General features: G+C 43.3%; 1 protein-coding gene across 6 annotated transcripts in view; it reads left to right on the top strand.

Annotated features, from left to right (window-relative positions):
* Positions 1-18,578, top strand: part of sorbs2a (sorbin and SH3 domain containing 2a) — a 46,947-nt gene that overhangs the window by 25,453 nt on the left and 2,916 nt on the right. For 2 of the 6 annotated variants that reach the window (XM_023417374.2, XM_087176936.1), the window contains 18 exons: positions 1,141-1,207; positions 2,139-2,189; positions 2,298-2,514; positions 2,745-2,859; positions 5,443-5,514; positions 7,207-7,263; positions 8,002-8,051; positions 9,146-9,321; positions 12,533-12,612; positions 12,912-13,009; positions 13,432-13,546; positions 13,674-13,802; positions 14,411-14,605; positions 15,034-16,116; positions 16,692-17,198; positions 17,686-17,769; positions 18,103-18,140; positions 18,261-18,367. In XM_023417374.2, coding sequence (XP_023273142.1) covers positions 1,141-1,207; positions 2,139-2,189; positions 2,298-2,514; positions 2,745-2,859; positions 5,443-5,514; positions 7,207-7,263; positions 8,002-8,051; positions 9,146-9,321; positions 12,533-12,612; positions 12,912-13,009; positions 13,432-13,546; positions 13,674-13,802; positions 14,411-14,605; positions 15,034-16,116; positions 16,692-17,198; positions 17,686-17,769; positions 18,103-18,140; positions 18,261-18,367 — 3,241 coding nt within the window. Of the gene's footprint in view, positions 1-1,140; positions 1,208-2,138; positions 2,190-2,297; positions 2,515-2,744; positions 2,860-5,442; positions 5,515-7,206; positions 7,264-8,001; positions 8,052-9,145; positions 9,322-9,694; positions 11,522-12,532; positions 12,613-12,911; positions 13,010-13,431; positions 13,547-13,673; positions 13,803-14,410; positions 14,606-15,033; positions 16,117-16,691; positions 17,199-17,685; positions 17,770-18,102; positions 18,141-18,260; positions 18,368-18,578 lie in introns of all 6 variants that reach the window. The other 4 variants (XM_087176939.1, XM_087176937.1, XM_087176938.1 and 1 more) reach the window with 4 other exon arrangements.

Genomic DNA, 18,578 nt, shown 5'->3' with positions numbered 1-18,578 from the left:
GCATCGTTGTTGTTTTTTTCAGGGCTATATGTTTGGATATTATGGAGTTGTATATGCTGAGAATGTTTAAAAGTTAAATTTGCAATATTCAAATTATGAGAATGATGAGGAAGCATCCTGTGTTGTTTCACTTCTTTGTTGTTAGAAAGCATAGAAAATGTCATTAACTCACTGAAGAGCATTAAAAAACAAGTCAAATAATAAAAAAAAAAAAAATGGCATCAATTAAACATAATTAACATCTATATTTCTCTTCAAGTCAAGAGAACAAATTCGTAGGTGAGGCATAATCATGAGGGAGCTTTAAATCAAATCATTAGTGGACGATGTGGACCATTAGGGAGCCATCGGAAGATATGGACATAGAGAGGCCCCCACCCACAAACTACTTCACCTGCACTGTTTGATCCGAACGAGGAGGATGAGGGAGAAATTAGGATTCTATCATCCATTCTTGTGTTTTGCCAACTGATATCCAAACACATATCCTACTTTAATTTGGCTGCGTGAGTTACTACAATACATGAGTTAACAGTCAAATGTGATTTTATATGGTGAATAATTGGGTTGATTATGTAAAGTTATATGTTCTTCCCTGAGTTCCAGATGACTGTTATATTTCACTATATTTTCACTAGCAAAAATGTTTGATATAAAAGTTCTTGAAAATGACTTTTTGAACATACGTATATTCAGCATATAACAAGAAGATGCAGGATTAGAACTAAATTTTACTAGGATATGTGTGAGAGAACCATGCGATCCACCTTTCAGACTTGTCACGTGGTGCAAATGATTCTTGATACAATTATGTATCTTTGATCAGAAAAAGAGGATGTAGTCATCCTCATGTCATCCTAAAGTCTTTCACTGAACAAGCTTGATCGACATTTCCTAAAAACACAATATACAGTGTGTTGTGCAATAAATTAAGCTTTGTAAATAATTTATTCACGTCTCAGCATAATTTCTCTTTGGGTGAAATATGGATGTCTAGAAAGGCTGATAGTGTGTTTTCTCTCTGCTCAGTAATGTCCTATAAAACAGTGAGAACCCTTTCCGGTTTCTAACTTAAGTTATCCAGTTTCATGCTGCATTTTCATGGCACATAAATCTTTATGATTATTTCTCTCTCCCCAGACGGTGGATAGGCCTAAGGATTGGTATAAAACTATGTTCAAACAGATCCACAAGGTTCACAAAGCAGGTAAGTCTCCACCGAATCAGTGAAAGGCAGAAATGGCTCATTATTTGATGTGATTTGATTGTCACATTATGAGGGGAACTCGTCATGCATGCATGCTGCTTGTACGCGTGTGTGTATCTGTGTGTATCTGTGTGAGTCTTAGCATACTGGTTCTTGTTAAACTGAAAGACCCCGAAGAACCTCAGAGCCAGAACTCATTAGATGCGAGCAAGAGAGTCTGGAGAGGAGGAGGTTATTGAGAGAAACCTCTAATAGACACAGAGCTGTCCTGGGAAATCTGCTCTAATTTTGTGGCCTTGACAGAATCACACAGTCAGTACAAGGCTTGTTTGTTCTAAGCTGCTCAGGCTGCTTCTACTGCAGCGCACACACAAACACACGCACACTCTCACATAGAGAGACTATTTCATGAAGATGTGTGCCTCAAAAACATCCACAGGCTTGTGATGGTCTCTTTGATGCGTCTCAGAATTCCCAAAGCTCCCTGAATATTCACATCGTCTAGTGGATTGATAAAGCAATACTTCAGTCCCACACAAATTCTGTCATCCGTACGGTAGTACTGAAAGGTCTTTCTAAAGGTGTGTAGTTTCTTTTGTTTGCAGACAACAGCAGCTTTGGTTAGATGCAGACGCTGCTTCTGTGGAGTACGATCTCCCATCTTAAAGCTCAAAAAACGACATAATAGAAAAACTGTTGTTTGAAAGCAGCTGAGCTTGTGGATGGGCAGAGGAGAAGTGGATTGTGCTGCCTGGGTGGTTTTGATACTTTCCACTGTGAAAAATGGTTGCTATTGGAAATTACTTTGTAACTGACTTTATTTAAGCTGACTGAAGCTGCTGTTCTCCCTGAGGAGGAAACTACACAGCTATGTACCATACAGTATGTCTGTGCATGTATCCCAATCAGCTTTTGTTCCTTTCTTCCACAGATGATGACTATTCTGACACATACAATGCAACATATGCTGTCATAAACAACGGTGAGACCTGCTTCATGTGTAACAAAAGTTGTGTTTCATACAGTAACATTTGTCTCCTCCTCTCTGGCTCGCTCTACCTTATGACCTCCCCTCCTGTCCTGTCCTTAGCAGACGACTACAGCCTGTCGTCCACCACCACCATGGCCCACCCAGCTCCCCGCACACATACGTACAGGCCACTATCCAAGAGCCCCTCAGACAACGGAGGGCACCTGGGGCCTCGGGAGCCTTCCCCGTCCCCTGTACCCCCACCACCTCCACCCATGCCATCCCTCCTGCAGCTGAGGGCCAGAGATAGTGAACGCGAAAAGGACTCCCCAGACATGTAGGAGGAGCTTATCTCTTTCATTAATTGCATGTCATCTTTAATCAATCAATACAACATTTTAATGGCTCTCTGAAACCTATAAATGTGAATTAATTATATTTGTTTTCATTCATGATGTACTTTTAACCTTATAATTCACATTATTCTGTGGCAAATGATTAGAAACAATTCAGATTAGAAATTTAACTAAGATTGTTTCTGCTTGTGTGGTGTTTTTCTTGCACCAGGAATGAATGGGGTCCCCCCGACAGGAAAGTGGACACACGGAAGTACCGCGCAGAGCCTAAGAGTATTTTTGAATACGAGCCTGGGAAGTCCTCTATTCTGGAGCACGAAAGACCAGTGAGTGTTTTTAAAATATGTTCTTTCACTTCATTATAATGAATTCTAATAATTTTACTGTCAGAATCCAGTAAAAGATCGACTTTATATTTGCGTCCCTAGCTGGCTTCACACCAATGTCTTGGAGGAATATTCACATAACTAATGGGTTTTTTTTTAATTTATGTAATAACACTTGTAAAAGAGTCATTCTCTTGTTCTGCTCCACTTGGAGCTGAAAATGTCTATTTCTGAAGAGGCGAACAACTAAACATCAAGCAACTTGAAGGGAAATAACACGGCTGAGATGGAGCTACAAAGAATTGAGAGGAGTCACAGAGATACATTTACCTTCCTAACTGGTTACTGTAGTCTTTGTAGACATGACTGCGTTATTAATATGTTTTTTTTGCGGACTTGTTTCTATCAGAGACAGTGGGCATTAAAAAGCAAAGGTTCCCAGTGCCACATCCTCCAGGGACTGTACTGTACTGGCTGTTCACTCTGCGGGGTGAATGACAAAGCAGACAGCAGAGATAATTACTGTGTAGAGGGAGGGCAGCAATAATAGACATGAGGTATCTGAGAGAAGGACAGGATAATGGAGAATGCGTTCTAGATGAGGCAGAACAGTAAAAAGAAAAGCTTTTTGTAAAGGTTTCACAGATGTTTAATGTGATGACTGCAGAGAGTGCTCTCAGGGCAATAATGCATGAGTCAGCCCCTGATAGACAGAGGCAATAAAAGGAGAAAGCTGTAGGAAGTAGAAGTGAACCCACGCTGGCTAATCTGCCGCCTGAGATTTCTTATGTTGTCGTCTTTTCTCCGCTCTCCAAGGTAAGAAATGGCAACCGACAAACCAACCTTTATGGTGGTGTCCATTTGGGCAATTATGAGCCATAGGAATCAAGAGACAATCAGTTTTCTTTAGCTTCTTCTTTTTTCTGTGTGTGTATACACAGCAGTTGTGTGACTGGCAGTCTATGCTGCAGGCCTCACTTTTCTTTTTTTGTTTTTACTGGATGACTCATTTCTCTCAAAGCTAAATTCTCTTTTTAGCAAGAGAGATGTAACACTAAAACACCTACATAACATCTCCTGGCAGTGTTTCATTTGGCATGAAAAATTCTGTCTCCATGTGGGGACGGGGGTTAGAAAGAGCAGACAGAGTAGTGAAACACTGCATCATCTCTCCAGTTAAAATAAGAGTAAGAATAAACTCTCGTCTGTAGTGCACGCCGAAGTGTGCAAATGGAAACAAATAGAGAAAGCTGTGCTTGTCGAAGTTTAAACAAGAAATGAGTAGATGATTAACTTGCTGCACAGCAGTAACCACTGTTTTGGCTTACCTGCCTGTTTCACTGGATGTAAATACCTATAATTTATTGCTGGTTGATTTGATATGAAAATTGCTCTCTCTGTGATACAAAGAAAGAGCTGGGTGTTGGAATCCCTCACGTGACATTAGCAGAGATGAACTTCTGCTTCCTTAAGGCAGTTTGTCTATAGTTTACTGCATGGCATGTTTTCAGCCTTGGATGCCTTATCATACCAGTTCTTAACTCCAAAAGAAATATTTGTACGTCTGCCCTTATGAGACACGATGTGGATTTAAGAAAAAAAAAAAAAATCCTATTTCGAAATATGACCTGCTAACTGACAGTTTAGTGGTTTTTCATGCTGTCCTTGCTTGATGTTTTACCTGTTCTCTAAGTGACAGAAGTACACAACAGATCAAAAAACATAGTATGTTAAGTCTGATAATGTTCTTCATGTTATGATTAAGAAAATATGTCACACTGCAGCAGTGTGAGGCCGTCGGATCAGTCGGCTGGCTCACTGTGATACAATCCTGCTCCAACCAATGTACAAGTGAAACCTAACCTCATGTGAATAACCTCGAATGTTTTCTCCTAGCACTTCTATGAGATGTGCCCCTTCTTCCTCTTCTTAAATATAATGAGCTCTCCTCATAAAAAAAATTATATTTTCGCTTCCACTCTGAAATACAGTGTTTAGTGTGCCATCCACTGAGCCTGCACAGAGGTGTGGGTAATAAGGTTTAGTGTTGAATATGTAATGTTCAAAGTAGCATGTCACCTGTGCTAGGCAGCAGTAATTGGATTCTGTCCTGGAATCAGCGGCCTTGTCATTTTTTTATGCATGTGAAATTAATGAATATCAATTCAAAAGAGCCAAGGCGTATAAATTGTGTGTCTCTTCAGTCCAAGAGTGGCAAATGACTGTGCATATTAGATTATTTGGCATATGCAAGTTTAATTATTTTATGATAATATAGCACTATTGTACACTGCCTAATACAGACTCTAGTTTGCGTTTCTAAAGTTTTCAAATTAGCATCCAACCCAAAATTTCTCATTAGTATTTGTCAGTAGTAAATGGGTTTTGCATCATCACTTTTGTCCCCATTAGCCGGTCTAAATCTTCATTCTGATTCATCCTGTGCTCATCTCCCTGTGCCACCTTTGCCCATTCCTAACCATGAGGTCCATGTCTCTCTTTGTGTGTGTGACTTCTTTCCACACTTGCTGTCCTCTGTCTTTTCTTCTGTCTCCTCTCTCTGTCACTGTCGTGCTTTCCCAGACCTATGATGACATAGATTTAGAGAACGAGCCTTGGTATAAGTTCTTTTCCGAGCTGGAGTTTGGGCGGCCGGTAAGTCAGGGCCATAGCTACTCCCTCAAACCACAATCCTGCCATAGGCATACACCCACTTCGTCCACCCCACCCAGGATTTTTTTATGATATGTCTCCACCAATAGACTGGGTGGGGTTAGTTGTTTGGGCATGTGGTACTTGTTGGGTGCTGTGACCCCCTCCCCCTTCCCCCACCCTTGTGACAGGCTGTGTTATGTCATTGCGTTGCTGGGTTTTTTGGTCTGGTGGCTAGCAGGCACTGAAAAGTTCACACGCAAACCTGGACATTTATTTAAGTTGGTTCATTGCATCGATTTTTGCCCCCAAATTAGCAGGGAAATAGGTTAAAAAGCTGCGTGCTCCAGATGCTTTAAATGACCTGATTTTTGGCTGGTAGAACTGCACTGACCAATCAGTCAACATTAATAAATAAGCAGTAGATGAGTTTCCTATTGATGAATATTATCCTTTTGTTCTGATTAACAATCTAAGTCTGTGCAGTTTATTCAGCATCATTTGCACATGCTAATCTGTGTATCAATTAATCAGATTTTTATTTAGTCTGTCATTCATGTGATCATTTCCTGCTAGTATTTTGTTCATCTTCATATTCGGAAGTATGGGGGAATGCTCTGTATATCTACAAGCTGAATGGCTTTAGTGCCCTCTGCTGGATGTGAGTGGTAATAACGGCCTGGTGGCTCAGGGCAGGGATTGCCTCTAGCCGCAGATCTGGGATCAAATTACCCCAACCTGGCTGATTTACAAAGTGTCATGAGGACATGCCTCTGTCCATGCCAGAGCATGACGCAAGGTGATGACTGGGCTTATTCGAAATGTTCAGGTGCAAATGTCACATGTGGAGCTGGCATGACTTTGTGTCTTCCAGAGTCATGTTGGGCTGTGTGTTGAGATTTCTACCTGCAATATTCTGAATGTTTCACAGCACTGAATAAGCCTTTAGAGTGTAGATGGATTCCCTCCATGCACTGCCTGGTCCAGCAGGGACAGAATCTCACAGTATGTTCCGTGTTTGAGTGTTTATTGAGGTGACAAGTCACACGTTTTGACCGACTGAGTGAATAATAGTAGTTCATCTGCACTAGTAAACCAGCACTAAATCACAGCATTTGAGAGTGCAATTCATTGCACTCTCAAATAAACACAACACTACAGCTTGTGCTTCACTGGGCTTTCTGCTTTACAGCTTGCTGTCACACTCTGCATGTGTGTGTGGTACACGGGCACATTTCTGTGTGTGTGTTTATTTGTGTGTGGTATAAAGGGTGATGTAGTAGGCCTTATTTATTTTGGCATCCTTACACTGTAGTATAATGTTGAACATTTGAGATTAGTGTAGAAATAAAGCACTGACAGAAGGTGTTGGAATGTGCATATGAACGGGTGTGTTGATGTGCAGGTGTGTGCTTGTGTTTGTAAGTGAAAGCGTGTTGGTGCGTATAGATTGTGTGCACATGTGTGCATTGTACCTGCAAATCACATGTGCAACCTTTGTGAACTAGTCCATCTCTGGTTACTCAGATTCTCTAACGGGTGTCACTCTCTCCACATGTTTCTTGTTTTGTTTTTTTTGGTTTCTCCCCATGATGTCACCACTGCTTCTCCTCCTTCACCTCATCTTCACCTTCCTCCTATTCCTCCTCCTCTCCTCCTCCTCTTCCTGCTCACTGCTGCTGCTTGGGGCTCAAGCCTCCTAAAAAACGGCTGGATTATAATCCAGACATCTCCGCTCGCCAGCGCATTGAGGTAATCTCACATTCATGAGTGTTACAATCGTTTTTTTAATCTCACAATTTCTAACCAAAGATAGGAATCAAAATTTATATTGTTCAGCAAAATGTAACATATTATTGCTTAAAGTGAGTGTCCAGCCATCCACTGCAAGATGAGTGTGTTGTTGTTTTGTGAAGGCTGTTGAACATGTAGCTTTGAAATGCTATCCATGTTTTTTGCTTGGACTTGTATGGAGACCTGCTCGTTAAACTGTACAGAAAGAAAATATTATGGTCTAGATTTTTATTAGCTCAAAACATAATGTACTGGAAATCTTTTTCTGTTGTAACGTTCTCAACGCTACTGTGTGATTTGATGGTTAGCATTTCCTCCGGCAGACCTTTGCCTTTAAAGGGCATCGAACATTCTTTACCACTAAGAGTCATTCCAGCTGATCCACGCCAGGTTTTGCAGGGCAACATTTGCCCCCTGAGCTCCGCTCATAATATCATTTGCTGTATCACCTTTACCATCATCCTCCAGAGCAGCCAGAGAGAGAGCAGAAATTTATCTTCAGCGTTTACACCGGTAGGCCTCTTCGCAGTCAGGTGTGCCATGTGGAACCAGCATCCATCGCACCTTACGCTGGGGGAGTGTTTTGAGTGTAGCACAGCAACAACCGCATGCAGGCTGTGCATTGTGAGCTGCTCTGCCTCGAGTCTTTGTTCTTGCGGAGCTCACTTTTCTCTTTTGTTGTCTGCCCTATTTCAGACATCCCTACACATCGCTCCTGCTGACAAGGCTCCGGAGAGACCTGCGAGGTAACCTCTGTTTCTTTTATTTTCCTCTGCATCACCCTCATCCCCCTCCCCCACCCTCTCCACAGCAGTGGCCCTTGTTGTGATTCAGCACAGAATCAAAACTGTGCGCTTTCTTGCCCCGTCTCTGGTGCAAATAGCCTCTGTGGCTGCTATTAGTGATGGTTTGCAAGGATTAGTGTTAGTCTTTATTTGCTTTTGTCACTAAAGGCAGGGTACTTTGCAACTCCCTCTCTCTGAGCCAGAATAAATTAACCCAGCACATCTATTGATTCTGCCCTTCACCTCCTATCCTTCCCTCAACCCCCCCTCCTCTCATCCTGCTCCCTTTCATCAATGGCCTGCTTATTCAGTCGCATTTTCCTCGGTGAAAAGAAAGGGCAGAAATGGGATGTGATGAATAGGCCATTTAATTCATGGAAGTGACATTCAGCCTGTTTGTTCTGAATAGAAAACCCACTGTTTTTTTGACATTTTGAATAAGAAAAGTTGCGGTAACTCTGGTGTCTCCCTTTGGGAATTCTATCCAAAAATCATCTAGTGATATATTTAGTTACTTGGACAATCCTTCGCTCCCTTCCATAGAAGACGGTTGCCAGTATAGCCTCGCGAACGCAAGGTCGGGCTTTCCGGACATGGTTATAAAATCAGGATTTTAGCAATTCAGAGCAGGAGCTTGGAAATGGCTGGGAAATGACTGCTAGTTAACATGTAGTCTAAATTGGATATGTTTCAGGCACTATTTCCTAACTAAACATAGAAAACCCTGTAAATGAGAACAGCTTTACTGGGAATTTGGCTGAATTAAAATACTGTATGTGCGAGCACAGAGAGGAGGAGAGAAGCAAACAGATACAGGGCCACAAACACTGACAGAGTGAATATACAATGCAGTCTAGCATATGCTAGGTTTTGTCCTAGTCTTGTCATACTCGTCTGTACTGGGTTTGTAAGTCCCGATGACACAGGAAATACAGTAAATACAATGTACCCACATGACATTTATGGTGCCTGAATTCCATGGGTCTATTGCAAACTGCATTCACCAGTGTATGCTGTTCTGAAAGCACTTCTGTTAATGTCTGACTGCGTTACAGTGCTGCCAGCGACTACAGGAAGAGAAGGAAGTCAGAGCCATCAAGTTCCCAAGTGAATGCTCAGTCTCAGAGCAGAGCTGCCACTTCCCCTAAACCAGTGGATGCCTACAGACCCAGCAGCAGCCTAAAGAAACCTGTCGTTCGTTCCTCACCTTCCTCACCCTCCAGAGCCAAAGGTAGACACACATACAAACACTCACTTGATGTTTTTTCTCTATATTTTTCTCTTTTCCCTTGTTTTCCCCAGACTGTCATATATGTATGTGAACTACGCTTACCATGTTGCCAGAAAATGAAAGATTTGTTGTCATTTGTTGTGTTTTTCATGCTATAATGTCTGTCTGGTGTGGCCATAAGTTTCCTTGAATGGTGTTGGTGGAAGTCTGAAGAAAAAAAAAAAACATCAAATCATCTTTTTTCCCCACTGTATTTTCTCTTCTTATTCTTCTCCCTCTCCCCAGCTCCTCCATCTCTTTTGCTGGGTATTATTGCTTAATGTGCTTTCCTCCTTCTCTTTCACCACGCTGCTTTCTATCGGACATCTGAAAGGTGGGGACGCATGCAACATGTATTCAAACAGTTTGACCTCCCCGGGTCCTTATCAGCGCCCCTATCTGCCCCCTGTCCCCTCTGACCCTGACCATTGCGATCAGAACGCCAGCCAGGAAGGCAGCTCCTCCTCCAAGCAGTCTGTCTGTTGTAAGAACAGTTGGCAGACAAAACGCCAAGATGCTGAGAGATGGAGCAGTGTGGAGGAGGTGCCACGCTCCCCTGTCAAGCTGAAGTCACGCAGCTGTGATGACTTACTCAATGATGGGCATTCTGGCTCAGGTGCGCGCAACGCCACCCGCTCAGAAAGTGCCGGGTCACTGGTGTGTGATGGGAATCCCTCAGGTTCAGCTGGATCCTCTTCCACTCGCTCATTGCCACGACCCCACCGGCGACGGGCACACGACTCACCGGGCTTTCTCCAGCTCTATCGTAAAATGCACCAGATTGACAGAGCTCAGCTCATCCCATCTGAAGTCATCCGCTCGGTCCGTGCACGCATCCTGGAGCTGGAGCGCCAGCCTCACCTGCATCGCCATCGCCTCTCTCCGTGGACACCCTCTTGGGGCATGGAGGTGCCACGCGATATGGTGCCAAACCGCATTTCTGAATATGAGCGCCTTATTCAGAAGTCCAAATCCATGCCCAACTTGGGTGATAGTGAGGTCCCCTCAGGCACTACCACACCAGGCGGCTCATCGTCTCGAGCCAGCAGTGGTGGTGGGGGCACACCCTGTTTTCCAAAGCGGCGTTTTTCCATAGAATCTTTATTAGAGGAAGACAACAACGGCAACAGTGGAGCAGTACCTCACACCATGGATCACTTGCATCGACCTCGTAGCCCGCCTGAGGGCCAGCCTCGTGGACCAGAGCGTGGGCGGTCCTTTCCTGCTCCTCCTGTCCCTCAAGGCCCGCAAGCCAACCCAGACTACTCTGACAGCGAACAAGACGCTGTTGCTTCAGACCTCAGTGACTTCATCCAGGTGGAGGGCTCCTCATTTTGCAGTGAGAGTGACTTTGACCATTGCTCACTAACCTCCTCTGAGAGCTTGTACGGCTCTTCCACCCTCCACCACCACCACCTCCGTCATCACCACCATCACCACCACCACCACCACCCTGGTCACCAAAATCTAGGCCAGAGCCAGGGCTACCAACACCGGCACCTCATCAGCACCTGCAAAGGCCGCTGCCCGGCCTCTTATACTCGTTTCACGACCATGCTTCGCCATGAGAGAGAGCGAGCACGGCAGGAGCACCAGAGACCTTCACAGCAGAGCAGTAACGGTAATTCCCAAATCCAGAGCTCACAGTCCCAGCAAGCGATGTCCAAGCTGGCCTTCCTGGTCAGCCCAGTGCCTTTCCGCAGGAAAAAGGGCTCACCACCTACCTCTAGAAGAATCAGTGGTGGCGGAGGTCGAGGTAGCAGACCTAAGTCCAAACAGGCCATTTATGAAGCACTAGATGCAGCCTTGAGAGACATATATGAGCACATTCAAGCAGAGAGAGGCCACAGAGGCACTAGGGCACCTGATGATAGCATCCTGAGGAGAATACTGGCCGAACTGCTGCCTAACGTGCCTGAGCGAAGCTCCTCATTGCGGGGGAGGAGGGGGTGCTGGCACGGGGGTCACTCCTCTGCATCTTTGTACCCAGATGGAAGCCCCACCGGGTTCGCCTCATACAGAGAGGATCCCTCCACACCACGGTTACAGTCACCACAGCTACAGTCACCAGTCAGTGCCTGTTACGGACGCCACTCGGACACCTCAAACAATAACGAATATGGAGAGGAGCAGGGCAATGGAAATGGTCTCTGTTATTCAGGTGGAGATGGTACACATATCACACCTATCATCACATATCACACCTTAAGTATGTGCATGTACACTTTGTCATGTAGCCAGTCATACCTACACATAGTTTTTTTTCTATACAAACATACATGCATACTGTACATACATAATCAAAATATGCATCCACATACATTTAATGTCTCCATCAGTATTGCCTGCACTTGCCCTATTCCCCTTGTTGTTCAGTCAATACACCCATTACTGTGCCTTTTTATATATTCATATGGCCTTCAGTGAGACGTGGTTACCATAAATTCTCAAGTAGAACTTGATTCTTCCATTCAGTGCAAAGTTAATGTCCTGCTGATGTTTCACATCAGTGGTCTGCCAGGAAAATGGCAAGATTATGTCATTTGAGTTGCTGGAAGGCTTTTAAATTGAAGCCTGTTCGGGGAAATGTTGAGTTTGAGTGACAGTACCTTAATGCTGAATGAAACAATGGCAAAATACGAACAATTAATTAAATGTACTTATAAAACAGCAGCGACCTGGTTTTCTGTGCAATTTAAGTAAATTAATATTTGAGAATTTACGGCATACTACTCTGGGTGGAGTATATAAATGTGAATATTCCTCTGTTTTTAATTTGAGTTTTGTTCTGGCTGTATTATTTGTCTGTTTTGCAGGTTGATTCCTGGAGCCATCTTCTTGTCCCACAACCATTTTCTTTACCTCAAGCCATTTGCTTTTATGTTTGTAAATGGTTTAATCATAATTCTTTTGGGCTGTATTCTCCTTGTTTCATTTTGAAGGACTGCATGTGTGTCTTTGTGTCGTATTGTGGGATAAGTCCACTTATTTTGTTTTTCCTATGAAATGGAAATAAAACACTTTCATTCCCTCATTTACCTGTTGGAATGGCATCATCACTGTACCATTCAGTACCTTCCCAAAGCACATGTATCGTGAGCATGCACATGGCATGATTGTAATTACTATGGTAACTCCTCTTACCTTTGTCATGTGTCTCTACCAATCACAGACCAGGATGTCTCAAGGAGTTATTCCACCATGGATGGACGCCACACACCCCAGAGTAGAAGACCTACTCCTGACAGAGAGGTACAACTGCAGTTCAGACAGCATCAGCAGGAGCTGGATAAATATGTAGCTAACACCAGACTTTTTTTTTTTAACATATTAGAGTCCACTTACACTTGAATAAGGTGTAAATGAATGATGATTGTTTGGCTCCATAATAATATTTCAGATTAATGCTCAATAAGCTAATATTTTTTTGTCTTCAGTTTTACAGTACCACAGCACAATCAAATTCATTCTCATAAACATTAAGAAGCTTTATGTCATGTTATACCTGGTAATGCTTGCCGGCTTTTTTTTCTCTCACTCTCATCTCCTAGGTCTCCCATAAACAGATGACACAACTTATTCTGTTCTCTCTCCTCCATCAGAAACAGCCCGCGAGAGCCATTTATGATTTTAAGGCACAAACAGCTAAGTGAGTAGAGGAAATACTCAGCGCACGCACAACGAAGGACAACTTTTCTGCATGAATGTCTAACAGCACATCAACACATCTCGACTCACTGCTTTAAATGTTATTGTCTCAGATTGTTAAGCATTTCTTGCTTAAAGTTTCTTTTGTTGCTAAGACAGCTTTATTGTCATTGATCTTACAGCTACACTTGGATGGCTTTAACTGATTTATTTTTTAGTTTTTAAATGTGTGCATGAGTTGAGCTGATTTCTGCTGTGCTGCATCTCACTCTGTTGTTGTTTAGAGGCTGACATTCTGTAGCTGATGCTGTTTTTAATGAAATAAGCTCTGCTTGTGTCTTGTTTAGTTCACATCTTCCTTATGCCCATGCAGTAGATCAGAGATGCATGCAAAGATACTTTAATGATCTGACTGTGTCACAGGGAGCTGACATTTAAAAAAGGTGATGCAGTGAATATCATCAGGCAGATAGACAACAACTGGTATGAAGGAGAGCACCGTGGACGGGTGGGGATATTCCCCATATCGTATGTAGAGGTAAATGTACAACTGATGCATGAATCTGTATGTTGGTCCTGTATATGTGTGAGTGCACCATTTTTCTGTTTGTATCTAAATGTATTGAATACACTCATTCGTTTACACCATGTTCACGCACACACAGAAGATGCCGTCCACAGAGAAGCAGCAGCCGATCCGTCCTCCTCCGCCAGCACACGTCAGAGAGATCGGAGAGGCAGTGGCACGCTACAACTTCAATGCTGACACCAATGTGGAGTTGTCTCTCAGAAAGGTATTGTTTGTGCATATGTGTAAACGGCAGCATGCAACATGACTTTACGCATGCTGGAAATACCTAATTATAGGGTAAAACTCTTGTCTACAATTTTGGTATTTAGAGGTTGTATAAACTGTTTTCTGAGGGTATAGATGAGCGTGTAGTCTCTCAATCGAACATGAAACATGACTAAAACATGAAAACCAGGAATTATACGGTTTCCGCCGTAGGATGTTTTTATATTTGCAGTATTTTGGATAGAGGTATTACTGTGGACCTCAGTTTGTTACAACAGTGCTGTATCTAGAGCTGAAATGGTTGATTAATTAATCAATTGAGAGAAAATTAATTGGAAACAGATTTGATAATTTATTCATTGTTGAAGTTATTTTTAAGCGAGTGGTTTGAGATTCTCAAATGGGAATTGTTGCTGGTTTTGGTCTTAGTCTTCTATAATAGATAATTGGATGTCTTTGGATTTTGGACTGTGGAACAAAATAAACAATTTAAAGATGCCTTGGATAAATGAAATTAATCGATTATGATAGTCATTATTGTTAGTTGCTGTCATAACTCCGTTTGAAAAGCATGTGTATGCGTGTGTGTGTGTGTGTTGTGTGTAGGGAGAGAGAGTGATTTTGATAAGACAGGTGGATCAGAACTGGTACGAGGGGAAGATCCCAGACACAACCAAACAGGGCATCTTTCCTGTGTCCTACGTTGACATCGTCAAGCGCTCCCCGTCCAAGAGCTCCGCCCACCACATAGACCCACATGGTCACCCTGGCAACAGGACACCAAGCAGCACACCCATAAAGGTAGGGCAATCACTACAATGTGATAACAGCACAATACAATACAATAAACTATAACTCTAACTAAAAAGAATTACAGATTTCTAATTAGCAATTTGTTTTAAATTTAAAACAAGAAAAACACTAGAAAACACAAGAAATAAGTTTAGGTTATTTTGTATATTGAATAGGAGTGTCTGTAACCAAAAGTATAAATCAAACAAACGTTTTTTCATCCTCAAAAAGTAAATTGTGTTTTTAAAAAAAAAAAAGTCAAGGAAAATTATTTATGTGTATTAAGTAAAAAAGTAAATGCATCATCTGCATAAAGGAGTAAAAACAGTATTAATAGTCTGTCAAACACACACACACACAAAACACACACTGTACCTCTCTGTGAAAGTTTGACAAATCACACTCTGTTCCTTCCTCTTCACTTTATCTTCATGGAGCCTTTCTACCATCTACCTCCATCCTCTACCACCCATGACCTCCCCTCCCCTCACCCCTCGTTGAGAAGGCTTGACCTGCAAGCAATCACCGACGAGTGGCTGTCCCTCACAATGGTCCCTTCAGCGTCCACTCCAGCTCACTCCTTCACCACCACCCCTGTACCGCCCACTCCTCCCCCTCTTCCACCTGACCTCACACTTTTCCAAAAGGCTCTGGAGCCTAAGACACCCTCACCGTCACCTTCTCCTTCACCTGCACCAACACAAAGAAGCTTCGCTCTTCCACCCCAGATATTTTCCAGAACGCCACCTTTTAAAGAAGGAAGGCTCAGTTTAGGTCACACTCCAGCTGCTCTGCCTTTCTCCCAACCTCCTCCTCCTCTTCCTCCACCTCCTTCTTCTCCACCTCCTCCTCCTCCTGCCCCTCATGTGTCACTCACCTCTCCATCGCCTGACTCTTCTCTGCGATACAACAGCAGCAAGGGTTTCACTGAAACAGCCCAAATGTTATGCATTGCTAAGCCAGAGGTTTTGTCTTGCACAGCAGGACCCGAGCCAATAAAACCGCTCACACAAACTCCACAGTGGCACAAGTCCACTGCACCAGTAAACAAAAGCGGCAAATCCCCCGACATTGAGCTGCGAGTAAAAGACCCTTATGACGAGCTGTTGTCTATGATCCTGGATGGTTCTACCAGTAAAAACAACGTTGACTTTTCAAGATTGTCTCCGATAGATTCCCCACCAGCTACGCCAACCAGTGAATCTCAGAGCAGGTTTAAGCTAAAAGACGAAGAATCCCGTCAGCCAGCTGGGAAACCCCAAGCAGTCACTCCAGCCAGCGAATCAGCAGGCAGCGTTCGGTTAGAGGTGCTATTTCACAAGCCTGTGATGATGGAGCCGCTGTCCGTCTCCTGGGGAGAGCAGCCAAAGACTCTGAATGATGATGAACCAGTCGAGTTTCAAAGGCCACCGTCGGTCAAGGGGAAGGGATATACTGAGTTGTTCATTGAGGAAGAGGATGACGCTTTAGAAGAGAAAGAGGAAGATGTTAGAGTTTTTAATGAAAGACTCAGTCCACAGGTAGAGCATGGTGTGAGCTGCATCTGCTGAGGGACATGGAGGAAAATAATTTTGGTTATAGAAAAAATAAACCACTTTTGCACTCAAACAAAAAATCATTGTTACTCAGCCATTAATGCATTTTTACCCCCGTCCACACCAGTGAAAGTGACTTCGAGCAGAGTGAAACTCTTTAGTGAGCAGCTATTGAGTAGGATTTGGATTAAGGTTAATATAGTTAAGTTAAATGGTTAAGTACTGAGAGCAGTGATAACTAATTTTGTTCAGAAGATTAATGAAAACACTAGTTGATTTATTGCTATAGATGGTTATGGACTAACAGGCAAGAAAACTTTGTTCAAGTCATACTGTACAACTGTGATATTTTATTTCATTTTTAAATATCACACACTATGATTTTTTTTTTCTTATAGTGTATATATATCTCAATGTGTGCGTTTATTTAATTTTCCGTCTAAAATCTTTTCCTCCACGTCCTCTCTGGGCTTTAGTTGAATACAGCCATGACAGCATTAAAGGATTTAGCATCATGTGTTTCAGCTTCACTACTGATGTGTTTGTCATTGCCTCCATAGGCTGATGTCTCTCCTTCCACCCTGACACGACTTTCTCACCCCGGCTTCTCCTCACCCTGCACACCACCTCCTCTGACCTCCACACCTCCCCCTGCTTCTTCTTCTTCTACCTCTTCTTTTCCTTCTCCTTCGTCTTCTTCCCCACGCTCACAACAGCATGATCCAAACACCACCCCTCCATCTCCCCCTTGCTCCCCTCGGCCCCCATCCCTTCCTCACCTCACAACATCACCCCTGCCTCAAGTCTCTCCCCCTCCACCTGCCTCACCACCTCCCCTCCACTCCTCTCACCCCTCCCCAAACGTTCTCCCACAGCGCTCTGTCTCTCAGCCATCAAGCTCTCCCTGTCCTTCTGGTCCGCTCGCATCCTCCCCCGACTCACAGTCGCCTTGTCCCTTTCCCACCCTGTCTCCCCCTGAACCCGCCTCTCCTCCCCTCACTACTCCTCGCTCTCCCCCGACTCCCCCCACTGTACCCCATCCAGGACATAGGTCTTCCAAGGTGAAGGTAAAGCTAGAATGTGGAGATGATGGCATTGATGTTGATCACATTTGTGGTGACAAAAACCTGATAATACCCTTCGTTATCTGAGAAACTGTAAGGGGCATTTTTTTTGTATTTTACAGACTGTTTATAAACTAAACAATTAATCAAAATATATTTACAGATTTATCAATATTGAAATAATGATTAGTTGCAACCCTAACTGAGACTACCGTGTGTTTTGTACACTAACATTCAGTGCACACTAACATGAACTGCTCTGTGATAATTTTGGCCGGAGAATATTCTTGAATTAGTGTGTGTAGCTCGTGTTGGTTATAGTGCTTGTGTGGCCAGGAGGATTTTCATTGGCATCATCGTGTTGCCGGATGATGTTTTGCAGCATGTCATTAGCCTTCAGTGCGTGTGTCCAGCTCATAGTTAAACGTTGCTGACTTGGTTGCTGTTGAACATTATAGATGTGTTGCTTCTGGTCTTTCTGCCTGTTAAGCAGGATCCAGTTGTTGGTGGTAAACCTCCTCGTAGCCCCATCTTGTCCCGGAGGTCCTATCTGTCACCCATTAGAGGTCGAAGGGTAGGGGGGCATGTCTTCACTCAACCACGCTCTTGCTGTACTCTTGTCTCTGTGCAGGGAGGCAATATTCAGAGATAACCATATCATTCATGACTGATCATCACATATTCTGTAACGTGCATGCTGAAGTACATTGTTTTTCTAAATACAGTGTAAGTTTCCATACTGAGAAGGAGAACTTGTAGAACGAGTAAGAATATCGCACAAGTGTTTCTGTTCACAATCCTCAATCCTAAACTAAAATCCTAAACTACAGCTCCATAAATGCCACAGTTTGATTTACTGTCTGTCTGTGTTTCTCTCTTTCTCTCTCTCTCTCTCTCTCTGACTCAGCGATTAGTACAGGATGCACTCCATGGTGGAGGAGACCCGTAAGTGATATTTGTAATCATTAATACCACGATTATCCTTAAAGTTTCCTCTCAGCAGATGTGAAGTATGTAGATAAAGAGTCATGGACCTCAGCTCACAGTCAGTTTTTTCCAACACAGATACCAGGCCCTGTACAACTACATGCCTCGCAACGAGGACGAGCTGGAGCTGAGGGAGGGAGACATTGTTGACGTGATGGAGAAGTGTGATGATGGCTGGTTTGTTGGTAAGAGGAGGGAATACATCAACTTGGACTTGTTAATTAAAAATGGAGGCTTGTTTTTTGCCTGTCAGAAAAATCTTTCAGTTACTGCTACTGCATATCTTAAAACATTATCTTCACTGTTAACATCAAAATGTGCTAACACATACATGACGGACCTGCAGAGAAGAGGTACATAAATGAATGTCTCTTCTGCAGACATCTCCTATAAACA

This window comes from Seriola lalandi, unplaced genomic scaffold (genome assembly GCF_002814215.2).
Source record: "Seriola lalandi dorsalis isolate HSWRI2012SDOR001 ecotype SW California unplaced genomic scaffold, Sedor1 jcf7180002054574, whole genome shotgun sequence".
Taxonomy (NCBI): domain Eukaryota; kingdom Metazoa; phylum Chordata; class Actinopteri; order Carangiformes; family Carangidae; genus Seriola; species Seriola lalandi.
Note: the sequence above shows the minus strand (reverse complement) of the source record. Positions and strands in the feature narration are given on the sequence as shown.